The 21,243-nt window shown below is 40.6% G+C and overlaps 1 protein-coding gene across 1 annotated transcript in view; it reads left to right on the forward strand.

Annotated features, from left to right (window-relative positions):
* THSD7B (thrombospondin type 1 domain containing 7B) overlaps positions 1-21,243 on the forward strand; it is a 297,727-nt gene that overhangs the window by 205,716 nt on the left and 70,768 nt on the right. Inside the window, exon 19 of the mRNA XM_053948041.1 lies at positions 15,141-15,319. Within this exon, the coding sequence (XP_053804016.1) occupies positions 15,141-15,319 (179 nt within the window). The remainder of the gene's footprint in view (positions 1-15,140; positions 15,320-21,243) is intronic.

Genomic DNA, 21,243 nt, shown 5'->3' on the forward strand with positions numbered 1-21,243 from the left:
AGGTGTGTGCTTGCTGGAGTAGCTCTCACGAGTTTGCCCTGGGTGTTGAACGCATTCTTTATTCTTCTTATTGCTCTTTAATACTGAGGTTTTCCTCAGTGTAAGGGTCTGCTGGCATTTCTGCAATGGAAATGAAGCACAAGAAGGCTAAAGTTGGCTACAGTGCCAGAATACCAGAGACATTTCTTTTATTTCCCTGAAAATCCCACAAAAGTATTAGCTTTGGAGGAGGTGTATTTATTTCGATCAGCATTTTTTGAAGATACCTCCTACTTCTGCTTTTACTTGTTTAGAAATTTTTATTCCCTTTCACTAAATTTAGAGGTTTGCATGATTGTTTACAATAAAGGAATTTGCAATTTTCTAGAGATAATAATATTTAATTACAAAATGCCTGTGATGTCACCAGCTGTCCCTCATGCCAGGCACACATGGCTTCAGCAGCCAGTGGTCTCCTTGCAATTATGTGCCTGTGTTAAGCACAAATTCACAGAGTCTATTTTCATAAATTCATAGAATATATTTTCATGTCCCTGCTTCCTGGGGTGCTGTCCACTTACATTTCTTGTATAATCAAGTAGCCTATATCAGAAAGAGGGCAGAATTAAAATCAGGGAGAGCAGGATATGTCATTCCACTTGGCTGTTTTTTCCCTATTTCCATGATGTGCAGTTCATTGAATGGTTTAAGTTGGAAGTGACATTAAATATCATCTCACTTCAGTTCCCTTCCACTATCCCAGGCTGCTCCATGCCCCATCCAACCTGGCCTTGCACACTTCCAGGGATGGGGCAGCCACAACTTCTCTGGGAATCCTGTGCTAGAGCTTCACCACCCTCACAGTTAAGAATTTCTTCCTGGTATCAAATCTAACTCTGACCTCTGTGTGTTTGAAGCCATTCTCCCTTGTCCTATCATCTTTCACAGACATAAACCTTTATTTTAGGAGCAAAATCTCGAGCTGGACTGCCCCCAAACCACTGCTGCTCTCTGACTTACAGCCAAAAGTCCTGGGTCAGCAAGGAGCAGGATGTAGCAGTTTGGAAGACTGCTGATGAGCTGTATGATGGGAGGGGGAGAAATGTCTCAGGAGGAGATTAAGTCATACAGTGGGCACCACGAGAGCTCCTGAGGGTATAAGGGAACAGAGAAATCAGCTCTCTGGAGGGTCTTCATGATGGGGATCAGCAGCCTGAGTTGTGTGTAATAAAAGGGAAAAAACCTCCACCTCAATGAAGTGATTCAGTCCTGGAGTGAATTCCTCTTGCAGCTGTTGATGGCTGTTCCAGCTGGCTGCACAGGTTCATAAAGCAGCTTTCCATGGTTTGTGTTTCAACAATGTGCTTTTGTACCAATTGATTATGCCTCTGTGGCCCATGAAGGAGGAGTAGTATACCTTTCCCCCACATTACCTTTTCTCCTGCAAAAAGGGAGCTGCTGGGTTTTGGAAGGTGGGTTTGCCTGTGGCATGTCTTGCTCTTTTGAGAAACTCAGGGGTTTTGTCACTGTTAAAAAAGGGGAGGTTGTCTATGTGTGGGGCTTTTCTAAGTAACCTTGAAGCCTGTTTTCTGTCAGTGATATTTATGTGGCATTTTTAATGGTCTGGCTTCTCTTAGGGAGGTAGTAGGGAGTGTTAGCTCCAGGGGAATATTGTTCACTTTCTTGTCTTCACCTTTTTATGTGAGCAAAAGTGATTGTGGCACTGCCCTGGCACAGGGCCCACTCAGAGGCAGAGGGGTGATCAGTGACTTTGGGCATAGACTGACCAAAAATGGGCAGAAGCTCCACAGGCTCCACTTCCATCACCTGGGACCTGCCTTCCAAGGTTACATAAAGACAAGTCTGATATTTATGGTCTTAGAGCTGGGAACTTTCAAAATGCACTTCTGAACACCTTATTGAATTAGTGATAGAAACAAATCATTATCCAATTAATAATTAGCAGAATGCTTTTCAACCATAATGGAGAAGAGCAATTTACAGAAGCATGAAGAATTGCTAAGCCCTGAGAAATTATTCATGACAGTGGTTTTTTTTAAGCAGCTCAGTTTGTCTTGCTCACCATTACTATCAGGTGACCTTTTAACATTTGCTGGCTGGCCATGATTATGGCTAATTAATCCATTGTTCTATGTATTGGATGCCAATCACTGTGATATCTGGGCATTGTTCTTGCTTTATGAGGTGGGGATAAGCAGGTTCCTCTTCTACTCCTTTCAGGTCTTCTGACTTCTCTTTGTTTACTTCTCTTTTCTTTTTGCAGGACATTGCTTTTCCTTCCTTTCCCTTGAACCAGAACAGAAGTGAGAAGTTGTAAGACTTAGACCTCAGTTCTTTGAGGGGTCCTTTTGAAGAACTGCAAAATGTAGACAGATGTAGGGATGTAAATTGGGCCTCAAGAGTAGGAGTAAATTTGTCCAAGATTTGATAATGTCCTGAGCACGTGGTGTAAGACAGTAAAAGTGGTGTAGAACAGAATAGGTAAGTTTGTAGCTTTTCTGGAGAGCAAACTCTAGGCTTGTGCCTTCTTGCTGCAGTGATTTTCATTTTCCCTGACTGAAACCTTGTGAACTTAGACTCGAGTAAGGTTTATTTCACTTGGTCAATGTGACCTATTACGTGAGAGTATCAAAGTTGTCAAGTGAGTGTACTTGAATTCACTTGAGTGTGGTGTAGAAATAAACAGCTCAGAAGGGTTCTGGTTCTGAGGCCCTGCTCTGACGCTGACTTTTCAGAGTGATTCTGCATTTGCAGCCTGGAGGGCGAGGGGGAAACCTAAACAAAAACCCAATTCAGTTTGTTCGTCTGTGTTTCCTACAAGTTTAGACTCGAACTCTCCTAAGCCTATTATCTACAACTATATTAACCCTTTAAGGGTGCCTTCCCAACTGCAAATGGGCATTTTCTTCCCATTGGTGTAGTTACTGCAAGCAGAGTATCCCAAGGTCTAGAAAAAGTCAAGACAGAAGCATTCCAGCTGTTCCTTTTTGGGAATGCTCTATCTACCTGCCTGGGGTCTACAGTTTGTTCTGTCAGGACCTGAAGCCTGGGCTGGAGGGAGAGACCTCTGCCCTGACCCACTGAGCAAGCCTGGTGTCAACACTTTGGGTCAGCTGCAGTGGGCATGCTGATCACCACTGACTGATTTACCCATCCTTATTGCTATTTAATTGTGTGTTAGCTCATGGTCATTAGATATAACAAGCTTAAAAATACAAATCACAGGCTTTTCTGAATCTTATTCCTTTCTATACCTAGTCTTTTCTCCAGGAGAAAAGTACACTTTTTTTTTCATGGCTGGCTTTTGTGATAAACTGCTTTATTTTGGCGGTGTCACCTTTTTCCTTGATCACCCATTCAATAAGCTTGAGAAATGAGTGATCTGCATTTTCCAGTTGAGCTAGTGATTTTCTCCCGGGTTTGGTTCACCCTTGTTTTTCTTCCTTTAATTTGGAAATGCACCTATGAAATCATGGATAGAGGTAACTACCTCTAACTACATTACAAAATTATAATTGGTAGTTTGCCTCAATTTTCCTTCCCATCAGAAGACTTCTTATATTGTGTTAAGCTCACTGCTAGTCCAGAGGGTCTTCATTTTCTGTGTCTGGAGCAACCTCTTTGGCTTTGAAATTGTCCTTTTAATTGCAGTTCATCCTCTTCTCAATCTGCCATCTGAGCTGCTCATACTATTTTTGAATTTCCATCTCCTTTGTTTTGAACGATTTCCCATCGTCCCTTTGCTTCCCTTTCTTGTGTGCGATGCCAACAGGGTTTTTTTAATCTTAGAGGAACATAGGGTGCCTCATCTGTTCCAAATCAAAGCTGCAGATTTCTGTGCACTTGCATGGAGGTTCTGCTTTTGATCCGACGGGCAATTTATGGAAAGCAGGAGTTTATGAAGAGTGCTTATTCTATTCAAATTCTGCTGTGCTCACAACAACAGGAACCTGGAAGAAAAAGACACCACAGACAAATAGATCCTGGTTTTAAATCACACAGTGCTTAGCTGTGACCTGCACTCACCTTAAAAAGCTTTAATTATCTCTGAATTTATGAAGGGCACAGCAGGGATGCTCAAACACCTCCTTACTCTCAACAGTGCAGTGTCTCCTTCTGTGAGCTCCAATTCCTGGTAGACAAACCCATCCTAAAATGAAAAGGCTGGGATTGTCTCCCCCCATTTTAGAAGAAAATGAGCTCTTTTCAGGTAGTTTTTAACCCTAGATTTTAATAAGAATTCTTCAAATTTGTGTTCGTGTAGCTCAAAAAGTCATAAGCAGAGCCTAGTGGATTAAAGGAGTATGAGTCAGGTCTGTCCTGATCTGAAAGCAAACTTGCTGCTCCTACAAGGTTTTGGGAGAAAAATTAAAAAAAAAAAGAAAAAAAAAAGGTTCAAAATGCAACATTGAATAGATGCCTGTGTATTTTTGGAAGTGTATCAATTTCAGTAATTACTGTAGTATACATTTCTGCACATCTAGTAAATTTTATTTTGAAGAGTGAAATTGTAGAAATCCTGATTTTGAAAACCTTCAGAAATAGAAACTTTTCTGAACAGACGTTTCCCTGTGTTTTTGAAAATATTCCAAAGTTTAATTTCATTCTTAGTCTGAGTGACATTTTATATTGAAATTTCAGTTTTTAGTACAACCTGTTGATTTCAGAACCCAGCTCTGCTCTCTCTAATCACTTCCCAGAGATAACAAAGACATCCCTGTTTTATCAACACTGCAGCACAAATCCAAAACACAGCCCCATACCAGAAACTGTGAAGAAAATTAACTCTACCCCAGCCAAAACTGTCACAGTCTCTCTCTGTGGCCTTTTTATTACATGACTGGATTTTATTAATGGCTGTATTGCTACTGGAAAGCTTTTCAAAGGCTGCTTGAGGAAGAAGTTTCAGCTGAAAATTCACCTTATTTTCTGTCTATCCCATCCCCTGACATAGGAATTAAGTCTGGATCACAGGACTGTCCTGCCCTCGAGTCCCCACTTCAGGACTCTTTGAAGCCACTGCCACCTTTGACTGTTTTCTACTCTCTCACAGCTAAATAGCTTCTAAATTTAGCTTTGAAATCCTGGCTGGGTTCTGCTCTGGAATCTCTCTGACATCCCTACGTGTCTCCTTGGAGGTGTGGTGACACTTTTAATTACAGCTGTGGCTGCCAAGGGAGCTGTAACACAGACACAGAGCCTGGGAAGGACCTGGCCACCATTTCTTGTTTGACTACAGCATTTTTACATATTGCTCCCATAACAGTGCTCAAAGAATGGTGATTTATTCCTTATCTTTTCCTTTGGTGGTTTTTTTTTTTTTTTTTCCTCAAAATCTGTTCACCATAAGAAAATTTGGCCACGGTTGTTCCTTTATGGATGTTAAAAGACTTATCAAATGAAATTGGATCACAGGACAACTGTTCAGACATTGAGTTCTCTGTGTTTTCCTGGCAACAGAATCAAAGATAAACAGCCATCAAAAAAGTTATTTCTGAATGGGTCAAACCGGCTATCAAAGAAGCATATTTAAAGCAAGGTAAGACTTCCCCTGAGGCATTAGTACACAGAAATGCACATTCTTCTAGGTCTTTATCTTCTTAGAGAAAGGAAGCATGCATCTTAAGAAAAAATATTTAGAGACTTGGCTTTTGGAGCAGCATCCTCTGTAAGTGCTGCATTTAGTCAGAGTGATGTTTGTTGTTACTCCTTGGCTCTAAATACACATCTTTATTGCTTATCTTCTTGCCCAAATTACTGTTATGCTTTTTGCTGCATTCCATAAAATGACCCCTTTGAAGAGGTGGCAGTGCCAGACTTTATGAAGGAATGGCTTTTTACTGACCTCAAACAGACTTTCTCATGTTTGACATTCACCATCAGCTGTCTCTTGTTGGACCACCTCTGCCCACCCTTGCTCATGTCCATCCCTTTTGTTTCTATTGTTAGGCTCAGTTAGGGGATCTTTTCTTTTGTGTTTTTTTGCAGATTGATTAAAGCTCATGTATGGGACTCGGGAATGTTTTTAGTGTAGAAGTTGTAACTCAGTGTAGAAATAGTCCATGGGAGCTTTAGGAGAGCTGTGATAGCAGGTTAATGCACTGGGTGATCTCCTGCCCTGATTTCTGCAGCAGGCTGGGGAAAGAGAATTTCCTTGAAATGTGGCCCATCTCTTTGGCCTTAATAACACATTTGTCACAAATACAGCCTGTTATGAAGCAAGGCTCTAATAAAATGTTACCATACAAAGATAGAATTAACATTTTTCTCTCCCTTCATGTCATTCCATTTAATATGCTATACTGGAAGTATGAAGAAATATTTAGCTTAATCCTGCTCATGAATTACATATTCTAGTCCTAAGATCTTTGTGCTTCTACTGCTCATGGAGAGCTTCATGATCCCTCTGAGATGTGTGGCTGCACTGGGAAGTGACATGGTGGTAGTTCATAGGATTCCTCTCATGTCTTACATGGGGTTTTTTCAGCGTTTTTTTAACCTTTTTGCCTTTTATACAGCTCTGATGAGCAGGAATTTCAGGCAAATAAATGGATGACAAATAATTTTTGAGTGGAGAGTGACAATTCCATATCTTTACCCTGTGGCAGCTGGACATAGTAGGTACTGTACTGTAGGGGCATTAAAGGGTTAAATGTCTGGTGCATTCTGAAGATTTTCAGAAGCAACTTAATTAAGATTAAGTTTAAACTTCAGCTCAGTCTGTTCTAAGGATTATCCCTGTGATACTGATGAGTAGTAGAGAATTTATCCTACTTTAGTCTGTTCCTGGGCCTGAAATACACTTTAATAGCTCTCTATCCTCCAAGGTTTGCAAATGAGGATTGTGTAAATTAAATTACTGAGAGGCTGGTTTGCAAATCTTCAAATATCCCTCAGTGCAGACAGATATTCCCACTGTGAAATCTTGGCTCTCATTTGTATTTGGTAACATGGGGGAGTGACCACTAAAAATAGTGTTATTTAACAGAATTGCATTGCCTTCTGCTTCTGAATTCACTGAAGTCCTCCAGCTCAGGAGATTGAACTACACAACCAGAGAGCTCAAAGTCACACTGCAAAATTGAAACAAAAGTCCATCAGAAATTCAGTACATCAATTCTCTGTGCTGGGGCCTGCTAGTGTCACAGAAACGTCCTGTTTCCCTCTCAAGGTTTTCCATCATATAAATGAGTCACTGCTCTCCCCGTGCCTGAGCTGTGGAGAACCAGGACTGTTCCCTCCTGCAAAATCGAGGTTTTGTCAGATGTTTTTTATAGTACAGCTTTATTCAAGGAGGTTAGATGCTTCTGCAGCAAGGTGACCTCTAATAGGTGGAGTGAAACTCCTTATGCAAGCAGATGGGACCTGGCAGCAGCTACCTGGATTTTGGGAGAGCATTCATGGATCTTCCTGGTGCTGGTAACGGTTCATGGCATCCCTAAAACAGCACCTGTATAATTAAAGTGTGCAGCTGGGTTTCTCATTTAGTTTTGATGGGAGAAGGAATTGAGGCAGACTGTTGATTTTAATGTATTGATTTGGGGGTCACTGTGTCACTCACCTCCTGTGCCAGGCAGGGGTCACTGTGTCACTCACCTCCCGTGGCACTCGGGAGGGAGCTGTGGAGGTCACAGCTGGCTCACAACTTCCCCTGCCCTTCCAGTGCCTGTGTGACCTGCTCATGAGCAGAGACCCATAAGTATGTCAGTTAATGAACTAGGAATGTACATTTAAGGATAATTTTTTTTTTCATGCTGCTGTGAGCCCTCTTGATAATATTAATTGCGCACTGATCTAATTAATGTTCCTGTCTTCTGCAGAGTCATCTGCTGGTTTATTTTGTCTGAAATAAAAGCAATATTGTAGTGCAGAATGCATGCTAATTATCAGGATGCTGGGAGATGCATCAGCGTGTCCCATTCTGTCAAATGAAAGCCATAACATTGTTCAAGGCAAGTTGTCTTGTCAAGCAAATGAGGCTTTTCTGTGTCTTGGGGTCACAGCTTGGCAGCAGAAATGAGGTGGCATATTGTGTTGACAGTGCCCAATGTCATGGCTTCAGAAACTGGCAGAAAGATGCTTTCCACAGAGGGTCCCAAAGTCTGAAATTGAGTTTCTTAGTGTGCTCCAGCAGAGCCTGAAACCATTGACCTTCAGGACATATATGATTTACTGAGGGGGGTAGATACTTGCAGTGACATTTGGTGGCAGCTTTCTCCCAGTGATGGACCCTTGGCTCTGGAAGATTCTTCCTGCCTGGTCCAAATTACCCAAGTCTGTATTGATCTTCAGAGCACTCTGCAGTGCACATCTATTTTCAGAGCTGCTGTGTTATCAGGCCTCTGAGAGAAGTCAGGTGTAGGAGAAAAGGGAATTTGATGGTCTGTGCACGGCTTGTGTTCAGGCTTTAAAAAAAGTCTTGTTTTCTTGCATAATAATAATAGAAAATAAGCACAGTTTCGGGTATGTTTTAAAAACATGCTTGTACTATTACTTGAGTAGCCTGAAAAAAAATATGGCAAACAATCCATAATAAAATACAGTGAGCTAAGTCTTTTTCCTGATTTTTTCCTGATATAGAGAGGATTCAAACACTGCTAAGGGAAAAAAAAAAAAAGCTACTCTGTTTTATTTGAAGAAAACAGATGATTTTCCCAGTGGCAGAGTGATGAGCAAAGTATACAGAAAAACACAGCTGAGCTACTCCCCTAACTGCTATTGATCCCAGTGGATGTTTTTTTATTTGAGTAAGGACTTTGTTAAGATGTCAGCGCTCCCAAGCAGCCAGGCCAGCACTTCACCATGGGAGAGCAGCCCTGGGAAGAGGGAGCATCATTCCCACAGTTGGTTTTGGAGCCTGGACAGACTTGTGCAGTGGATTTCTGCCCTCCTGCATCACATGTTCTCTGTGAGATGAATTTACACTCTGAAGTCCTATTTATTTGCTTTATTTATTTGCACTCAGAAGGCAGCAGACGAGACTCCTTCTCCGGAAGAGCTCTCAGCTTGTTCTGCAATCTGGTACAAGGAAAGTGTTAATTAATGAAGATTTCCTTATTGAGTTAAAAGATTAAATATATCAACTACCAGGGCTTGTATCTAATGCCAAGTTTGGAAGTTCTTTAAGGAAGAAAACTGTAATGCAGAATCAAAAGAAATTAGAAATCATAATGCAAACTCAGCATCAACTCAACTGCCTCCTTGGGATTTATAGAGACTGTGAAATTGAGCAATAAAGCCAACCTTTGGATGAATTTCAATAACAATAATGTTGAGTTAAACTTACCAGCCTTTTTTACAAGTCCTCTCTGGTCTATTTAGAATCTCTAATCAGTCTGCTATGAGATAACGTGAGCATGTGCATCTTTTGTTGAGCAAGTGGGAATGAATTAGCTAAGGGTCCATTATTTGAGCCTTGCAAAGTATTTGATGTGGAAGTTTTTTTTTGCTGGGTTTTTTGGCTGTGCATTTACTGAATGTAAATTAGATTATCTCCTAAATTTCTCAGCAAACTAATAATGTGTAAAATCTCTCAAATCCTTGTGTACTGTAAAAAAAGAAGATTAAACATTTGTTCTGTGGCAAGATTAAATCCTTTTCAGCTGCAACTCAAGTTTTTAGCAACTTAAGTCTCCCAGACTTACTATGCTTAGTTCCCTTCAGTTAATAATTTTCTCCCTTGAAGCAGGATTTAGATTTTGAGCGGGGATTATTTGGGACGAGGTGCTCCTCTTGCAGCTCACAAAGCTTCTGGAGCTTTTGTTTGTGCCACGTGGCCCATGGCCAGTGGCTGCCTTATTCTTGGCACACTGGGAAAGCCTCAGCCATAGAACTATGATCACCTGGTGGGTTAAGTCTCTGAGCTGCACTCTATACTCCATGCTGAGTTTTAACCTGAGGTAAAGCAAGAGATTTGCCTTGCAGGAGATCCCACAGCTTCAGCTGAGCAGAATTTGGCCCACCAAATGCTGTGGTCCACCAGGTCTCCTTTATAAAGTCTTTAGCTGTTAGATTTTTAGCACTGCTTGGATTTACTGGTGTTATTTTGTGATATTTCACACTCAGTAATCAAGTGAATGTGAATATTAATTGCAGAATGAATCAATTTTTTTTTCCCCTCTACCTTTGGTCTGTGTAATTAGAAACATTTCTCCTGTGTCACTGTCCACTCTGCTGCTCCCTAGTTTGTTAAAGGGTGATCTCTCCTGTCCCACAGACTCCAAGGGAAATTAGCAGTGTTATTACCACTGGCAGCTGTGGCGATGCACAGAATTGTCCCTCTCACAGTAATGACCTTGAGTTTTATGAAGCACCTCAAGGTTTACTAACAAGGGTAGAACTGCTAGAAGTTTGTTAATTGAAACCATGAAATATGTTAGAGAGGATACAAATGAGTTTACAGCCAATTCAATTAGAGGTGCATCTGTTTCCAAAGCTGCTGGAGAAATATTTATTTTCGCATCACTTTTAACCAGCCTCCTGGAATGCTGCTGGCACTGTTGTTTAATGCTGTGTGCAGACCTTGCAGCCACAGAAAATTTATCTTTTGGAAGTACAAGAGTCAGGTGGAAGCATCCCTGATGTTAGCTTGTAAACCCACTGATGTCCTTCTTCTCCCAGCACAACTCCCCCAGCCCATCACCCAGCTGCCTCCTTTGCCTTGGCTCTGCTGGGTGGCACAGCAAAAATGGGACAATAAGAGTTTTTGCACCATCTATTTGTGCCTCTCTGACACTGGCACAGGGGGCTCAGAGAAGCTGTGGCTGCCCCATCCCTGGGAGTGTCCAGGACCAGGTTGGACAGGGCTTGGAGCAACCTGGGTCAGTGGAAGATGTTCCTGCCCATGGCAGGGGGGTGGAATAAGATGAGCTTTGAGGCCCCTTCCAACCCAAACCTTCTGTGATTCCATGACAGCCACCAGACCATGGTCCTCACTTTATCCACCTGCTGTTGCTTTGTCTCTGGGCTGCACAGGAGAATTGAGGGGAGTCAGGGCTGCTACACTGTGTGTGTGAACCTTCCCAGGAAATCCTGTGTGATCTGTGGGTGCTTTGTTTGTTAGAGACACTTTATAGACTCCATCTGTGGCTTGTTGAGCAACAAGCACACTGTTGTTAATGAATAAATCATAGTAAAATGAGCTGTGCAGCCTAGGTAAATGCATTTGTTCATCCCAGTACATTGACAGTGTCTCAGTAGAAAAACAATAGCACTTAAATGTAGAAAAGGCTTATTTGGTCATCCAGATCAAATTTTCCTGCCAATTCCCAGTAGCATGTTTCAAAGTGCCCACTTAAATAACTTAAATAACTTGGTGTGACATCTGTGTGTGCAGCTCCAGCTCTGTAGTGTTCAGGAGTCTGCTGTTGGCCCAGGTAGAACAGAGGCTCTCATCTGCTCTCTCTGTATTAAATGAGCTTTATTTTAACAGTGTTTGAGATTTTGAGGAATAATAATAGTAATAATAATTTTAAAAAGGAGGTTAAAGGAAGCTTCAAGAAAAAAATCTAAGAATACAAGGAAAGCAGGCTGAACATGGCTGGGAAGTAGAGAACATCTTTTTCTGTGGAAGGTTTTGGAAACATAACAATTATTTGGTACCAGGTTTTACAGAGGGGAGAAAAATGAGGGATGTGATGGATGAGTGGGAAATGTAAGGATGACACTGACAAAACCAGCTGTGTAAACTCAGCCTTGAGTTGGTCTCCCAAGCTGAGCAACAGTAGCTCAGAAATGTTATTTACTTTATTCATATTTTGTTATGGTAAGGATATTTCTCTCGATGGTGGCTTGAATGTAGAGTTCTTTATTAATGGATTTTAATAGCACATTGGCCTTGGGGTTTTTGTTTGTTTAGTATTGTGCATCATGCCAAAGCTACAAGTTTTCTAGGCATGCCAAAACTAGGATTATTGTGGGTCTTTTTAGTCCCCTGACAACAGCAAATTATTGCTTGGCTCCTACAGAAAAAAAAAAAAAATACCCTGATTTCACAGGCAATGGCTGAGCTGAGTACAATGTTATTTACTACTCATCATAAAAAGGTAGCCATGAAGGCATTCTCTGTCTGAGCAGAGAGGGCACAACACAGGAACATTTTTGGAGGAAAATTTTGGTTGAATGAAATCTGTGCTCTATGAATAAATACCTTAGTGTAGGATTAACCCTAAGTGGTTGATAGAAGAGTAATGGCAGTCTGTGAGGAGGGCTTGAAGGAAAGTTATGTTCCCATCTTGATTTTGTAGCATTGCTGAGTATGGAGAATCAGCTTCCTCTGGACAATATGGAAGTGTAGTGCTCTGTAGCTGGCCAGTATTTGATTATATTTGATGTAGTTAAGAAATACAGGTGAGGAAGCTCAAAAAGGAATGAGCAGCCTCTTAGCAATGGGATGTCTTTGGAAATTCTGTGGTTCACTGAGGGATAACCCACAGCACTTCCTGTGGATGGAATAGAGCAGGTTCTTCAGTCTTCACAGAACAGTCTGTGTTGGAACCTTTTAAAGGTCACCATGTGAACCCAGTGAGCTATCCCAGGTTGTTCCAAGCCCCATCCAACCTGGCACTGAACACTTCCAGGGATGGGGCATCCTCAGGTTCTCTGGGCAACCTGTGCCATCATTCTACCAGTTCATTGTACAATCATCTTTCTTGTGTATAAGATTGTTTATTGTAACTTTTCCTTCATCTTCCTTATTTTTTTTTTGTAGTCTTTTTCTTTTTTTCTCTTATATTTCTTTTTATTATAGACATAGATCTTGAGCTGCCTAAAGACTTAGCCCATTTTACCTTCTCTGATAAGTTGATAACCCCTCTGACTAATCCTACTTTGAAACAAGGCACTTTCTTTGTTTCTGTTGAGAGTTAATTACCCAGGCTGTCACACAGCCCAAGGAAAGATGATATTTCATGCGATGGTGGAACAGAACTCTTTGGAGAACTGCCTAAGAAATGCTTCTCATAAATCTATCACGAGAAAATTTCTTTTACTTATCATAATGTATTATGAATTGCTTTGAGTGGCAACCTAAGCAGATGGAACAGAATATCAGTGGGATATGTAAGAGTTTTATTTGGGGGAAAAAAGTGAGTCTGTTTTAGAAATATTTGTATATGTGTGTGCATGGATGTCATCTCACTGAGGCAAGCATACAAAGTTGAAATATCTCAGACATTCCAATATCACTGGAATGGGTTCAGTCAAAAATAATTAAGATACCAAATTCCAGTGGCTTTGGAGCTGCAAATGCCAAGGCCCCACAACAGAGAGAGATCAGAGGCAGCAAAGAAAACCAGAGCCCGCTGTATGGGCTCAGGTCTGCAGCGCTGGGGAAGAGTTACAGCGTGAGTTAGGTGGGGAATGATTGCAGCTGTCAGGCTGCGGGGTGGCCGCCGTAAAGAAACAGGAGCAGCACCATCACAGGGAATCAGGAGAGGAGAAATAGAGCAGCACTGAGCTGAAGGAGCTGCTGCTGTTTTTTAAGGCACTGTTTACAAAAGCAACATCAGTATTTCTTGTACCTCTAGAAGGAAGATCTTTTCCAGCGGATGGATGCCTAAATAAGCCTGAAACCTTTCTTGATACTGACTTCAGCGTGAAGAGCAGGAGGGGGGCAGCTGCTGTGGGTGATGCCCAGGCTGTAGCACAGTTCTGGTTCAGAGCAGCAGGCTTGGGCATAGTTCAGCCAGTAAATCCAGCTCTGAATCAGAATAATCTCTGTGCCTCAGCCTTGGGGTTTCATGGTTGCCTGGGGCTGTTGTCTGGGGGTTTTGGACAGTAGCTGCTTCTGGGTTGAGTTTTGTTGTTTGGGTGTTTTTTCTCTCTGTGCTGCAGTGACTGTCACCTGGGTAGATGAGGGGAAACCCTTCCTAAAAGAGTCACAAAATGAGTTATTTTGGTATTCTGTAGGTGAGGAATCAAGAGGGTGTGTTTGCATGATGAAAACCAAACAGAAATAAAGGGCATAAAAATGAGAAACATCAGAACAGTGGTAGGGATGAAGTTCAGTTATTTCCACAACCATCATTGCCAGAGCTGCCAGAGGGATGAAGCTGCCTCTAATAAAGGCTGATCTGAGCAGCCACTGGTTTTCATGATCTAACATGAAATCCCTTTTTTGTTTAAATTAAAATAATACATACAGACATGACAAGCAGATAATAGGAACCGGGGAGAATGAATGCAGCATGGTAAGTAGGAAGGTGCAGGAATTATTCCACACTGCCAACCCAGGTCTGGTGCCACTAATTCCCTGGAGACCCCCAGGGTTTGGCCACCCTCTGCTGCTGTTCCATACACCAAGAGCTCCACAGCCACTGCTGGGCTCTGCAAAGTCTCTCTTCCCATATGCCAGCTCTTATAACAGCTGTGGGGTTGTGCCTTTTTGGAGGAACCTGTTGGGTTTTAATTCATGAGGTGCCGGTCCTGCAGATGTCTGGTGTTGTGATTTTAAGAGATGATGATCTTGTGAGGGCTTTCATGTCAAACCAGCTTAAGGTAAAAGTAAAGCTTTAAAATGCAATTTTTGAAACCCAGAAAATGCAAAGCATTTGGAAAGAGGTGTAAAGACAACTTGTGAGGTGTGGGAAGCAGGTTTCATCTACTTCTCCCAAGAATAAATCCCACACTGCTCCAGCTGGCAGGCAGGTCCCTCACACATCTGATGGGATCTGCTAAGAGAAGAGCTCTGTTGCCTCCCCTATCCTGTGGTTCTCTCTGCTGGGGAGAGAGCCTGTATCTGTCTCCTGCCTGTGCCAGCTCTGGAGATGGCCAGTGTAATGCAGAAAGCAGTACACAACTGGGCTGTACACTTAATTCTCCAGAATTTGTCATGGCCACAGTCTAATAAGGAAGGTAATTACCTCATGTTGGTGACCACCAGCTTCACAACAGCTACTTTTGCCTGCGTGTGTCCTTTACATCATTCCTTTTTATCTTTGGACTAAACCAAGTAAAAATTAATTTTAGTCACTGCTGTTCTTCACAAATAATACCCTAACCTCACATTGGATGGTGTTGTCAGTCTGCCAAATGCCTTCTCCTTAAGAAGTTCTTGTTTTGTGTTGGTTGCACAGGTCACATCAGAGGATGGGAGTTTGTGGGTTGCAGTGATTAAAACCTGTCTTAAATCTTTGGTTTAGGTTACATTGAAGAGCCTTGCACGGTCCCGTGCCCGTTTGATTGCAAATTAAGCGATTGGTCCAGTTGGTCTCCTTGCAGCTCTTCCTGTGGACCGGGGGTGAGAGTCCGATCCAAGTGGCTCAAGGAGAAGCCCTACAATGGAGGTCGTCCCTGCCCCAAGCTGGACCTCAGGAATCAGGTGAGCCGCGCTCCGATAGCCAGCAGAAACCTCTGTGCTGTGTTCTGAGTCGGGATCCAAAGGTACTGTGCTGCTGAAGAAGGTAAAGATAGGAGTTGTCTCTGGCACCACACCTTGGGTCACGTTTTGTAGGCAATCCTTGACCTTCTTGAGGACTGAGGAAGAAATGCTCACATATCAGCAGAATTGGACCTGAAACACCCTATTTCTTATATGAAGAAATTGTTATCTCCCAGAGCACAGGAAGCCCTGGGGTAATAATCCCACCTGCACAGCATGTAGACATCAGAAAACTCTGATGTCATGGATATTTTAAAAACTTTTTAATTCTTTCTGAGACTCTGGTTGCTGTAGAAACGTTTGTTAAATAAAAATTGCTATTTTTAGCAACATTTTCCTTCAACACAGCACAGGTTCCCTTGAACATTAATCTCTTTATATTCAATATTGAAGTATCCCATCAGAGGAAAATAATCTTTAAATTACTACTCTTAAAGGAAGATCACCATCTATTTAAATGCTACTTAATGCTGTATGCATTTCTGCAAAGTGCATCGTGATTTCCTACATTTGCTGATTAATTCTCTAGCACTAATTAACACTGATGAAGTACTATTTAGTTTTGTCTGCCCTATATTTCAAATTCAGCCATGAAAATTAATTAATAGGACAGAAACAGTCATGCTGAAGGAACTTCATATATATATTATGAGGAATATGAATATGTGTATGTATAAAATATGTGACATGTAGAAGTACTTCAGTGGTATCATATGAAGATTTTTTTGGTAGGTGCTGGAGCTGGGGGATTCAGTTGTTTTTCTGTACAACTATTGCTGGAGTAGTCATGTCCTGGAATGCAGCACCACTTCCAGCTCCTGATTATGAACTTGCCTCATTTTCCTCACAGTTAATTTTATTTACCTGTGAGAAACTTGGTAAATACTCTGGATTTTTTTTTTCCTTCTTCTTTTTCCTTATTTCTATTTGGAATTCATGGGAAGTAGGCTAACAGAAGCAGCAGGGACTACAGAAATATAAAACTGCTATAAAGTGTATGTTGTCCATAGCTCAGTGCTTTTCTTAATAGATCAGACAGATCACCAGAGAGGCAAAGTGAAATCCCACAGTAAGTGATAAGGTAACAATAAGCTCCTTTGTAATGAAAAGATACTGGGGTTTGTTACCCATAGACACAGCAGACTCCTTCCATTAATAGCAAACTTATTGCCATCATGTGTTGCTTATTCCCACACACATTAGAGTTGCCAGTTTCAAAAGCCTTTCAGAGGATATTAAAGGAAAGAAATTGTTCAAACTTGGAAGTTATGTCTCTGTACAGTTTATTGGTGCACAGTGCTTGCAAAGTGCCACGGCTGGTATTAATATAAACGTGGTTGGTGCTTTTTGCCACTTACTAGGAGCACATGTCATGATCTAAAACCCACTGAATTCATTAGAGGCTTTCTGTTGCAGGCTGTAATAGAAATAACATAGAATTGTGTTTCTTCAAGCTTGTGGCTTCTTGTTTTTCAAGGTGTTTTTTTGGTTGATTGCTTTTTGAGTTTTTGTTTCTTTCTTTGTGAGTTTTTTTATGATAAAACAGAATCTATTTCTAAGTGATTTGGCACAAAAATTGTTTATCTTCTGATTCAGATTTAAAGGATTGAGTGCAATACTATATATTTCAGAGCTTTTAGGGTAAGAAGAGATGGTTGTGCTAATAAGAAAAGTGTACACTTAGACATGCACACAAATGCACATGTTTTGCCTTCCTGAATGCTTCTCAATACTTTGTGAGCTTCAGAAGGAGTTTTGCTCTGCATCCACTGGGCTTGGACTTCCAGCCCAGATTTAACACACTGAGGTCCCTGGGCACTTTGCAGGATGCACAAGTTGCCTACCCAGATGGTGAAGTAAATGAGCTGATGGCACTGCTGCTGAGCTAAGCTGGACACATACCATTAATCCACTGTCAGGCAGATTGTCTGCTGCTGTTCCCTCTGGTCTGGGCAGCTTTTAAATCCTAGAGCAAAGCTCTACAGATTCATTATATATAAAAATGTGACATCCTAATTATTTTGTATAATCTGGATTAAATACCTGCACTAAATGTTGGCTCTTGTTTGGTATCAGATAGGGGAAAACTATATAGCAGTAAAGCAGTATAGCACCGTTGTGCTGAGTTGTCCTTTTCAGTGGCTACTGTGTTGTGTTTTATGCATTTGATAAGATTTTAGATAACTTAGAACAAATAATGAATTCCTCCAGGTGCTAGTAGATTCCGCTTATGATTTCCATTTGATTGTCTCCAGTATCTTTAATTATTTTGGTTTTGATTATGGCTTCTGAAGTTGGTTCTTGCTATTGCTTAATCAATTACTTTGGAGAACTCTCCATTTTTTCCAATGTCTTATAATTAAATCCCTCAGTCAGTTTGTGTTTTTTTCTTAAGGCAGATAATCTTTTCACCCTCTTTTTATACAGGGTGTTGTCTAGGCTTTTTGGCAGACCCCTGTATATCCTTTTATTCAGTGCTTTCCAGATATTTGACATAAATCTAACTACAGTGCTACTTGAAACAGTATTTTAGCAATTCTTTCTTACCATTTCCCACCATGTCTGGAGCTCTGCCAATAGAGATACTTAGCAAAGCCACTGCTGTGGACAGAGGGACAATTTGCATGATCAAAGAAATTTATTTTGTGAATGTAAGTAGCTATTTCAGTCACATAAACTGTGTTGTAAAAGACTGTCTCCCAAGAGTTTGTCCAGTCATTGTAGTGCAGCTTCTGTATTAAGGATAGAATATTTTAGCAGAATTTTATTTTCTACAGAAATAAGGTGTTACTATATTATAATAATAAATATATTATAATAAAATGTAATAATAATATAAATAATAAATAATGTATTATATTATTATTATACATTTTATACAGAAATAATGGCATTAATGGCAATAATGGTCCCATTACTGCATGACATTCCATGGGGTTTGTGCTCCTTATTCCACAGAGAGTTTAACTATCCTGGTGTATCTTGAAACCATTCTTTTGGATGTGTTCATCTGCTTGTAGAGCCTCTCAAGCAGCCCAGCCCACTCTTTTTTCAAGAGATGTGAGAAGTAAACTCAGAGTTAGGAGAATTAATTCTGCTTTTTTGTATTTATTCCTCTCATTGTAGGCAATGGACGAGGTTGAGCCCTTCAAGATTTTATTCCAGGCTATTTTCTAATAGAGGTGCCAAACATTTGCATGGGCTGAATGCTCATGGTATTCTGATAAAATCACTTGATTTTATATAGTCCCTTCAGCCTTAAACTCTTGTTTGTTGCTGGCCTGTGAAATTAAAGGATAAATTACAATATTTGGGGGAAGTGATGACAGTATTTTAACACCGCTCTATGTAATATGCAGAATTACTTTTGCCTTTTACCTCTGTTTGAAAATGGTTAAAGAGCTGGCTAGCTACATTTGCTCCATCTCTTAAAGAAAATGGGCTTTGCATGTAGGGACTGTGCAGCTCTGATCTGAGGATGTGATTGCTTCTGAGCAGCTGATTGGATCGGGGGTCAGCTGGCAGATGTTCTTGGCGGTGCCGTGCATGTTAAAAGAGGTGTAGCATTTACATTTTTCTATCCCTGCTCTTCTCTGAATGCACTTGCACAGCATGCAGTTGCTATTTAATATGTAGTTCTACATGATGAAAGGTTAAATATGAGTTAAGGGGGGTTTATTGCGTGAATATTCTTTTACAGGTTTTTAGGATTACTGTGAGAAAATGCATTTTATTTTCAAGACTCATGAATTCCAAGGATTATTTTTTTATTGATTGCTCTTATACATATTCTTGTCAAGGTTTTCCCTCCTTCTCCTTCCTCCCCCTCTCTCCCTTAGCCAATACTGCTAAAGGACAAATATCATAGCAAGTAGTTTATCCCCTCTATTTATGCTGTATATATTTAAGCAAACGTTTTTAAAGGATTGGGAGTATTTGTAACGGCAGGCATAGCAGGAGAAAAATGTAGTGTATTTAGAATGTAAACTTACTGCTTTCATTAAAATGAATATTTTATTCTTAATGACATTTTCTGGTGTTCACTGTAGAATATGAGAAATACAGACACTTTGCACATTAGAATTGCAAGTACTGCTCCTGAAATTGCATAGAGGAGTTTAAGGAAAGGGAAAAGGAGGGTGGTGGTGAGCTTACAGACCAGATCTCTCAGGTGTGAAGATGTCTGAATTGCTGGAATTTTTTCATAGAAAGTGGCTGCTTTAGGTCCACTTGTACTTCAGAGAAAACAGTTATTTTTAGCATTTTCAAAACTTTTAGACTCTTGTATTAAAAGTTAAGTTTAAACCCAGCATCTTTCATTGCTGTCATTGAATTAGCTCCTATCTAGTCCCTGGCTGGTGAGTTGCATGTGTAATCTTCTCCTTCCAGCATTAGGAATTGGCCTTCAAGAATATCATTAATAATGTACTAACTATAAATGGCTCCTGCTGAAATCACTTCTTTTGTAATCCAGATTTCTAATTTTCAGAAAAGTCACTGAACTTTTTGAGGCACTCAGAATCCCTTCCTCTCTGGATTTCAGGTGCCACTAGTTCATTCCTGAGCCTGTATCAGTCCATCAGCTGTGTCAGATCCCTTCCTGTACCATGCAGGAAATCATCTGTCTTACATTTTTATCTGGCTCTATCAGCACTCATTTGCTTTAAGTGCAACTTAACTTCTGGGAAAAAAATTATCCTATTCTTAATCTCAGTTTTACCTTCAGGAGATCTGATTTCCTCCCATTCTGCCTTAAAGGAAGGAATTGCAGCATAAAGCACATCTGTCCTCTGATTCTAGTGCAGTTTTACAGTATCATAAAAATGACAAGTTTTTTTGCCTGCTGCACTAATGTGGCAGAATTTTCAGTGTCAAAAAATAGCAAGAACCTCCTGTTTCCCTTTACACTTTTCTTGCTGTGACTGGAAGTTTTGGTACTAAACTGCAATTTAGTTTGTTAAATGAGCAGAAGTAGGAGCCAAATCTGAGCAGCCTGAGCAGTATCTCACCTGCCTGAAGTGAGTTTCCATGTGGGTGGGTGTTGCTTCACTTCCTTGGGAAATCAAACCAGTTCCCATGTTCTCCTCCAGGAGAATAACCCTGTAGTGTCTACTCTAATTCTCAGCATGTATTAATTTTATATTCAGCTTCAATAGCTATCCACACTTGATTTTCGTTCCTCCTGCAGGTTTCCCGTCGAGTAAAGAGTCATATAAACATATTTTCACAATTGCCACTCATAAAAAGCTTTAGCTTCAGGAATGGAGCTGTTTAACAACTCCCTCAAAAGTACTTTTCCCTTGACTTTTTTTTTTTTCCTAGATAGCTTCTTTAAACTTCTTTTTAATAAAAAAGCAACTTGATGTATGGTGTAAGGCTGCTTTCTGTAATTGTGAGAGAACATTTGCACTTTGTGAAGTTAAATATGTTACAGTGTCAATCTCCTTCCTGGCATTACTTTCAAATCCATAAAAGTTAGAAGCCTTGTGCTAATTAACTAAACTACATTTTTTCTGCCTACTACAGCCCCTACCAAGTTTTTAATGAGATATATACCAAAGCATGAACTTTTTGTTTAAATGAAATTGATGTGTTTGCATCTCTGGAACTAGGAATGGAACATAATTATTTCTGATTCAAAGAGACCTCCCTCCTATGTTTGTTGTTGAAAGGAATATTTATTGTTTAATTGTGATAGCATTTTGCAAAGTATAGGAAAAGGCAGGAATTATATATCTAAAGTGCTCTGTCCTGCTGATTTCTTGCAGAGGAGATGGAATTAAATTGGAAATCAGCCATAGAAAGCTGGGTGGCCCAGTGAAGAAAGTATTAGCATTTCACCTAAGGAATTGAAGTTCAATTGG

This window comes from Vidua chalybeata, chromosome 7 (genome assembly GCF_026979565.1).
Source record: "Vidua chalybeata isolate OUT-0048 chromosome 7, bVidCha1 merged haplotype, whole genome shotgun sequence".
Taxonomy (NCBI): domain Eukaryota; kingdom Metazoa; phylum Chordata; class Aves; order Passeriformes; family Viduidae; genus Vidua; species Vidua chalybeata.